A 9,074-nucleotide genomic window follows, 5' to 3' on the forward strand; every position below is an offset into this window, starting at 1 on the left:
GTTAAATATGTATGAATGAAACAAAACACAACTCCAGGTATGTTTTTGATGCGGAAACAACATTATAACATGACTTAAAGTTCACAAGAGTCAGTTCTGTGTAATATAGGACCTTTAATGCTTTTTAAGTCATTGTTACTTAATACAAATCACCCTTTACTTCTCATGAACAAAATATCTAAAACAAAATACCCCACGGCACCAATACCATAATCGTTGGAGGTAACAATAATGTGTATTTAGTTACCCTCTTTCCTCTACAGTGGAGCGGTGCAGTCATTAGAGGAGACACGCCCGAGCTTGCTTTGACACAACCTCAGTATAGGTGTGTTCACAGAGAAACACTGCGCCAGCCCGTAAGATCACCTCTGCTGTCGAGAACAACTCCAGACCCTATAAGGTATCTATAAATAACATTTATTTTTTTAGATATTAGAGAGATATAGGTATACGACTATAGAAATGTTTAGAGTTGGTTCATTCACGATTGCAGTTATTTCACTTGCTAATGCATAAACTGCTGTCTGTTGTGAAGTTTGAGTTTGGGCAATGCTTCAGTTATGGAAAGTGAAGTTGTTTTTTTAAATGTTTTATTTAGAGTCAAAATGCCAGAAACTGCAGAGAAAGTGTCAGCTACCCTCACCACCAACCGAAACTGCACCATAGAAGTGACCAACGTCAGCAGCCACTACTGTCTCATCAACCCCCAGTAAGTGTACTGTTACAAAAGTGTTTTCAATAAATAGATAAATATTTTATTGTGTTTTTTTTTTCCTGTTGTATATTGAGTTATTCATTATTGCAGGATTTGCCTTGTTCAGACCTCAGAGATTATATTTTTAAAGTAATCTGACAAACCAACTCAGGTCTTATTTACACTCATAATGAAGTCTAACAAAACCATAAACATGTGTCTTGTAGTTGCCTCTTATTCAATGTTTTAAAGGTGCACTATGTAACTTTTCTAGGTTGTTATTGCTCTAAATGGTCATGTTTTTATATAGTGCTTTTCATCATTCAATGCACTCAAAGCACTTTACATCAAGGAACCACTTCCATTCACACACCGGCGTATGCAGACACTGGGGGTGAGGTGGGGGTGAAGTGTCTTGTCCAAGGGCACAGCAACAGTATCCATTTGTAGAAGCTGGAATAGCACCACCAATGATGTTCATGTCGCGCGTGGGAGTTGAAGAGGACAAACACTCCAACTATTTGAGCTACTGTCTACGCACTGAGTGAAACATCTATCTATATGGAAACAAGCAGGTCACAGCACCAGGCCAAGTTACAGGTCAGATCTGTGGACAGGTAACTCAGCTCATACAAGAACAGAGGAGAGATACATTTAATGCCATAATGTAACATTCTAGAAGTGAAAAAAAATGCATTGCCATGGAGACAAGCAGGTGGCGGACTGTTCACAGGAAAAGCTCCATGGTGAACCTTTAAATGGCAAAACCTATAATCCAAAAAGAGACAAATTGCAGTTTTCAGAGAGTGTAATTTGTGTGTGTGTATGCGTGTGTGTGTAGGGGTGTGTAGGTGTGTGTGTGCATGCTGGGGTGTGTGTGGGGGGGTGTGTGCGCGTGCTTGTGTGTGTGTATACATGTGTGTGTATGTTGTGCATATGTGTGTGTGTGTGTGTATATGTGCGTGTGTGTGTGATGCTGGTTTCATGTGTGACATCAGTTTGCAGAGAGCATCCTGCCGATCCATCAGCCAATGACATGTGCTGCCTCATTGCACCGCGCCCAGGTACACTCACTGAAGCTCACCAGTCCACACTCTCACACTACATCCATCAGAATAAAGCAGTCGCCGCGGAAACCTAGTGTGCCAAAAGTACACTAAACTGACAGTAAAGTTTCTCAGTTTTATCAGAAGTAAAACTATGGTAATGGTAAAACAGTGTTAATGATGGATATAGGAAGAATTGCAAACTAATGAACTGAAATTAACAAAATATCCTCACTTTAAATGGTAAAAAAAATCAAAATGTTGCAAAAATCTGGAAGATTAATAGAGGATCCAGCACCTTTTTGTATCTATGGAAATGGAAATTCTATCATTTAATTTAGTTTTTTATTGCTCAAAAATACTCAGTAATCAAAAACTTCAAAACCTCTCCACAGCTCTGACCTCTGACTCATAACATAGCCTGGCGGCAATGTTTGTTTCCAGTGGCACAGTTGGTAGAGCGTTTGTCCACTGATCTGAAGGTTGTTGATTCAATTGAGCATCAACATAAACATCATTGGTTGAGTGGTCAGATGCACTGATCCACAGGTTGGCGGTGCAATTCCAGCTCCCACAGATGAGTGCTGTCATTGTGTCCTTGGGCAAGACACTTTACCCACCTTTCTCCCTAGTGTTTGCATACATTGGTGTATGAATGTGTGTGTGAATGGGTGAGTGGAAAAGAGCTATATAAAAATGTGACCATTTACAATGTGGGACATTTTAGGCATCGTCATAACATCTCCATGACGACATCACATAAGGGACCATCCACCAGAAAATGTTGCCATATGTTAAAATTGAATGCGCCGCAGCCAAACCCATGAAAGTGGTGACAATTATATCAGCTGACTTCAGATCATATGCAAATCATTGCTCTGCCAGTGCACATTTGGAGCCCAAATGTTACAGTTATCTTTAAAAAAAGAAAAATGTGGAACTGAATTTACCAATTCCTCGCACAAATAATACTGATAAGACAGCGAGGGGAGACCTTCTCCTACTCCTGCCCACAGGGGCTTATTAAAAAACTAAATTAATAACAGCAATTTTGGGGGATTTCTTACAAAATTTCACCTATTTCTGTTCTAAATACTTTTTTACTGTCAAAAAATCCCAATAACAAATAACAAACATTTTAGACTGCGGTCACGGTTATGGAAAACTGAGCAGAATACTGTATGTTAATATAATGATAACGTTCAAATGCAAATTACTTGGCACGATGTCAAACAGCAGCTAGAACTTGTTTTTGTTTTTTGTTAGCTCTTCTTCACCTACTCTCTCTTTCTCCTCTTCATCTTACCCAGAGTGTACATGGCCAGCGGTTTCTCCCAGCACCCTCCCCAGCCCACCATCCGCACCGCCAAAGTCGAAGTCTGCACCTTCACCAAAGACGACAACACCGCCACCGGGTCCGTGGGCCTGCTGACCTACGACATCTTCCATATGCAGGGACGCCATTGCAACGAGCGAATGGCCATCATGTTCTCAGTCCCATTCGACCGCAACCTGTACAAAAACAAGCTAGCGATCGGCATCTTTCCGAACTCCACGGCGTGCGACAAACAGCTGTACAACCTGATGTACGATGGGAAGGATATGAGTAACTTCACCCGTTCCGACACAAACGGCAGCGGGTTGGTGTACCAGGGCCCGCATTTGGATGTAAGGGCCACAATGTCGACTGTGGGAAGAGCTATCGTTAAAGTTGAGCTGTATGACATGATGGGCCGCTAATGGGCGTTCAAGTTCGCAATTATCTTAGTCAGGTTTAGCAAAGAAATGTACATGTGAGTACGCTAACACAAAACGACAAAAGTGATACAGAATTGACAACTAGAAGTATGTGCATGGGTGGGGTACATCTGCAAGAAAAAAAGTTCCATCTGACAATTATAACAAAGGATCTTCTTGTTCTTAAGTCACACCAAAACAACCAAAAGAGTTTATTTGCAAAAACAGATACGTCTTAATCCTCTTCCACAGATATTATCAGCGAGACTTTATAGAAGAGGGATGGAATCGTTTTTCTTGCAGTAAAAGGAATTTGGCTCTTGAAAGCAGTGCTATTAAAACACCTATCTGTTCTGTTCTTTGTAAATGTACTCATCCATTGTTCTTGGATCATCCTGCAATAGAAAAATAAAACCGTTATAACATGTTTACGTGTGCTGTGTACTGCCTGTCCCCTCAACGCCATAACTTAACAGTGTTTCTATTCGTCGTTTGCATTCAGTGTCAGACTAAAGCTATCAATATGTGACAGACTGGACATTGATTCTCCATTAGCTCATTTCACTGCGTTACACCCCATTTTTTCATTTACCAGTGAGCAGAGCAAGTTAGTGTTTTGTAAGTGCTCTCTGACAAAGATTGAAGGTTCTATATTACACAAAATGGACTTTTCTGAGCTTTTAGTCATGTTATAATGCCATTATCTCTTCAAAAACATACCTGAAGTTGTGTTTTGTTTCATTCACACATGTTTGAGTAACACTTTATTATTAATCTGTCTACATCTCCAAAGCTCAAAATGCTCTGTTCCACCTTGTGATGTCATGAAGTGGTAGTTTTCAAGTTAACAGCTGCTTTTTAGCTTTAGTTCAGTAGATATTGGCAATTCCAAAGCTGAAATTATCCAAATGAGCCTAGTGAAGGTGTGTGGAGTTTAAAAACACAGTGAAGCTCTTCCTGTATTACCATGTGACATCACAAGGTGGAAGAACTTAGCCTAAATCTGCAGGGTTGTGTGTTAAACATGTGTGAATGAAACAAAACACGACTCCAGGTCTGTTTGTGATGAGGAATCGTTATAACATAGATCAGAAAATAGTGTAGTGTATAGGACCTTTACCAGTCATTTATCAGCTAACTGGAGTTTCCTAATGGTAAGATCCTCTACGGAAAAGTGTCACCAGCAAGATAACAATATATAATGCATTACTTCTGATTGTGTGTAAAGTTTCAGGTGTAAAATGGAACTTTCTAGTGTCTTTTTAGTCCAGGAGGGAATTTGTTTTAATATTATTGGGGCTATAGAGTAATGTGTAATTTCCCAGATACAACTTCTAGTTAGGCAAACATGGTGGTGGATGAAGTACACAATTTTGTTACTTAATTACAGATAGTAAAAGTAAAAGTATCATGAAAAAATCTACTTTTGAAAAAAAGTTTTGAAAAATGTACTTCAAGAGTAAAAAGTAAAAGTATTCACACAAGTATTGCTAATTTGTTAAAGTGTAAATGTAGTGATATTGATTAAAAAGATACATATTTTGGTTGAACATGGTAAAAATAACTCCTCAAATCATATGAAAAGTACTTTTTACTTCTCAGTCCTGTTAAAAAATGTAATAGAAAGTACAGATACTGCTGTCAAATGTAGTGAAGTAAAAGTAAAAAGCATCCACTGTGAAATGTACTCAAGTAAAGTACAGATTCTTAAAAATTCTAAATAAGTACAGCACTTCTACTACTACTTGTACTTCATTACCTCCCAAAACAGTAACAAAGAATGCTTCAGGAACCTGCATGTAGTGATGAAAAATGTAAGTAGCAGTAGTAAACGTGCACTTTGCAACTTTGTTTTCATGCGCAGTGTAATATTGTACTGCACATAATACTCACAAAACAACCAAACCATATGCATTCCTTGGTAAAGTGTATTTAGTGAGACATGTACAGAACAGTTTGTCCCAACATGCCACCGTTGCACAAACGCACTCACAATGGCATTCCACACTTCTTATACAATCCTGTGGGACGCAAATACATCCCATATTATTTTGACATGGAAGAACAGGTTTGGGAGTGCCCTGTATATCCTTCAGGACCAAACACGTATCCAGTGTTTGCACAGAGACCTCATTTAACATTCCGACTTCCTGGTTCCAAAATATGGGTGTGATAACGGGATAGGGTTGGAGGTGGGAGGGTGTTTTCGTGGAGGATAGCGGCGCCGCCCTTGTAGGTACTTTTCTGCATTCCCATTTGGAGTTTCTCTGGGAGATTTAACACAGGTAAGTTACTTTAAACGCAAATTAAAATGATATAATATTTTGTTAGCAGGCGCAGACCGGTCATAGCCCATTAGCTGATGTTTACGAGGAGAACAAGCTATTTGTCAAGCTATGTAAGATCCTGATGGAGCATTTACTTGATTCATATTTGTATCAGTTGATGAAAGGGGTGATAATTTTCCATGTGTTTAGCTTAACTTCATTACGGTACGGTGCTTAGCGTTATAATTGAAGAGGTGCTCCCTGTAATGAGGCAGGCACAAATCTGAAGCGATTTTCCTATTGTTCCTAACTGTTCCGAGATCCCATTAGCTCGTTCAAACGCATCTTTAACTTCGCTACATCTCGGTTCAAGGTCAATGTAACGCTAACAGAGAAGAACAGATAAGGTTAGAAGAAGTTGTTATGCTGCTACATAATAAATTATAATGGTTATGGCTCTATTTATGGATACTGCTGATCTGCACATCTGGCTAATCTGGCAATGGAGTTAGAACAAGTTCATTTCTTCAGTAAAGATTCATAGCATTTCTTAAAAGTCTCTCAGTGTAACTTTTCTTCTCCCAGCTAACTGAGATAAGACTGCTTTGCCTGCCCTGGTCCAAACTAGGGCATTAAATTAAAGGTCCTATGTTACGCAAACTTGACTCTTGTGAGGTTTAGTCGTGTTATAATGCTGTAACCTCCTCAAAAACGTACCTGGAGTTGTGTTTTGTTTCATTCACACGTGTTTGAGTAACACTTTATTATTAGTCTGTCTACATCTCCAAAGCTCAAAATGCTCCGTTCCACCTTGTGATGTCATGAAGTGGTAGTTTTTTAAGTTAATAACTACCTTTTAGCTTTAGGTCAGTACAGATTGGCAATTCCAGGGCTGAAATGATCCAAATGATTCTAGTGAAGGTGTGTGGAGTTTAAAAACACAGCAGAGCATTTCCTGTATTGCCACATGATGACATCACAAGGTGGAACAGAGTGCTTTCCGTGTTGTGTGTTAAACATGTGTGAATGAAACAAAACACAACTCTCCAGGTCTGTTTGTGTTGAGGAAACAACATTATAACATAGATCAGAAAACTGCATAACATGGCCCCTTTAACATTCAATTTTGCATTTACTCACTTAAATGTTCTTTTTATTCAAGATACCTTTAAAAAAAACTGCATTTTTACTGTGGGCGGGATTGCCTTTCCACAGATCAGACCAGTAACTTGGCATGGTGGTGTCACATCCTTGTCGTACTGTGGAACATTCCAGGCAAAGCAACAGCATCTCAACCTGAGTTACAACGAGCATCTTTAAATAAATTCAAAGTCATAATAATAATACAAATAGAACAATAACAATAGTGAAATATCTGTTAAACTTGTCCATATTTACATCTGTGTGTTGTAGATCTCTGCGAGCCATGACAGAAACAGCTGAAGCAGTGGCCGCTGACGTGGCGAGCAGGAGAAGTGTGACCATTGAAATCGCCAATATCACCAACAACTACTGCCTCATCAACCCCAAGTAAGTTACCATGACGACCTTTGGTATCAATTCATTTTATTTTAGTTTCATTTTGCAATTTCTGGCATATTATTTAAAACTAAGAAAAAATCTGTCTCACACTCCTCAAATTTGGCTACTTAAGTTTCAGTAAGTTTGAATTCAAAGCATAAAGACTAGAGTAAAAATGGCCTCTTTACCTCCTCCTTGTGGTTGGAGTTGGCATGTGTTTAATTATAGTCGCTTAGTACATATAGTTCACCTTTTTCACTACTGCTTAGCTCAATTTTTGCATATTATTTTTTAGTTAAATAGCTAAAAGTCTTTCACAAACTTAACTGATTCAAATGGGAAATATTTTGGACAAAATAAAAATACACTCCACTTTTGCATTCAGTTCATGTATTTTTTTTAATAACAAATCAATGTATTGTTTTCAAAGGGTGTATCTTGACAACGGTGAGGTCTACAACCCTCCACAGCCGACAGTGCGCCCCCTCCTGAGCGAAGTCTGCACTTTCACCAAGTCCTCCAGCAAAGCGACCGGCGCCGTGGGGGTCCTCACCTATGACCTTTACGAGAGGTCACGCAACGACTACATCGAGACCCTGGCCATCATGTTCTCTGTTCCCTGGGACTACAACCTGTACAAGAACTGGTATGGAGTGGGCATCTACCAGAAGGGCCGTAACTGCGATAAAGATCTGTTCAAAGAGATGTACTATGACAAAAATCCTCAAGGTTTTACCCGCGATGAAGCTAAGGGGTCAGGGATCAACTATGTGGGGAAGTACCTGGACATAAAAGCCTCTATGTGTCCACTTGGAAATGCAGTCATGAAAGTAGAAGTCTGGGATAAGCTTTTTGCTTAAATACTGCCCAAGTTTGAAATGATCTCTAAAATGCAATTAAAAATAAATCACTTTACTGTTCATTATTGTATTGAGTTGGCTCTTTTGAACGGTTCCTTAACATGAAAGGTTGGATCTGTATTTGCATCGATGTTTATACTAATTAACACTGAACCGACACAAGAATTAGAACAGAAGCAGAGCAAGCAACACGAGTGACAGATTTGAGCATAAAAACAGATTTGGCATCATATTAACAGTTACTTTTTAAATTATTATTATTGTTTTATTTGGATTATACATAATCTGAAATGGTAAACACACTCCTATTTTTATCTTGAATCCGTTTAAACACATTTAAGCCTTGGTCATTCCTCTCTATTATTAGTTTGTTGTTAAAATGAGTTCTCACATTGGCTTCTGTCATATAAACGAATAATAAAAGAGCCAGTCTTTTGAACGGCTCTTTGAAATGGATCCCAAAGATTCGGATCCCATAAAAGAGCCATAAATCCCATCACTAATCACTTTTGACCACATTTCTGTCCTCCATCCATCCATCCATGTACTCCTATTCTTACACCATGCACAATTTGCATCAATAATAGATTAGTGTTTACATTTCAAACACTAAACAGATATATCAGATAAATAGATATATCTTTAATTGTGCCATCTAGAGGTTAAAAAGCAAAATAACAATTACTGTGCATGTATACTTTGCAGTACATTTCATAAAATATTGTTGTAATGACATTTTAAACTACTTAAGTTACTATTTTCTCAGCCTAAACATGCAGGATTTGTGTTTTAAACATGTGTGAATGAAACAAAACAGGTCTGTTTGTGATGAGGAAACATTATAACTTAGATCATAAAACAGCATAATCTGGGCCCTTTAACACTCTATTTTGCATTTACTCAATTACACGTTAAAAAAAAAAATAAAATCAATTATTTTTTTAGATTT

At 38.4% G+C, this 9,074-nt stretch overlaps 2 protein-coding genes across 2 annotated transcripts; both read left to right on the plus strand.

Annotated features, from left to right (window-relative positions):
• Positions 1 to 264: 264 nt before the first annotated feature.
• LOC117375021 (uncharacterized) lies at positions 265 to 3,908 on the plus strand. The gene is made up of 3 exons (XM_033971268.2): positions 265 to 400; positions 599 to 709; positions 3,051 to 3,908. The coding sequence occupies exons 2-3, from the start codon at positions 606 to 608 to the stop codon at positions 3,478 to 3,480; spliced, it is 534 nt and encodes a 177-aa protein (XP_033827159.1). The 5' UTR covers positions 265 to 400; positions 599 to 605; the 3' UTR covers positions 3,481 to 3,908.
• A 1,758-nt stretch (positions 3,909 to 5,666) lies between these two features.
• apnl (actinoporin-like protein) lies at positions 5,667 to 8,185 on the plus strand. The gene is made up of 3 exons (XM_033971654.2): positions 5,667 to 5,762; positions 7,158 to 7,274; positions 7,696 to 8,185. Exons 2-3 carry the CDS (start codon positions 7,171 to 7,173, stop codon positions 8,123 to 8,125), a joined length of 534 nt encoding a protein of 177 aa, XP_033827545.1. The 5' UTR covers positions 5,667 to 5,762; positions 7,158 to 7,170; the 3' UTR covers positions 8,126 to 8,185.
• Positions 8,186 to 9,074: the final 889 nt, after the last annotated feature.

The sequence above is a fragment of the Periophthalmus magnuspinnatus genome, chromosome 8 (genome assembly GCF_009829125.3).
Source record: "Periophthalmus magnuspinnatus isolate fPerMag1 chromosome 8, fPerMag1.2.pri, whole genome shotgun sequence".
In the NCBI taxonomy this organism is placed as follows: Eukaryota; Metazoa; Chordata; class Actinopteri; order Gobiiformes; family Gobiidae; genus Periophthalmus; species Periophthalmus magnuspinnatus.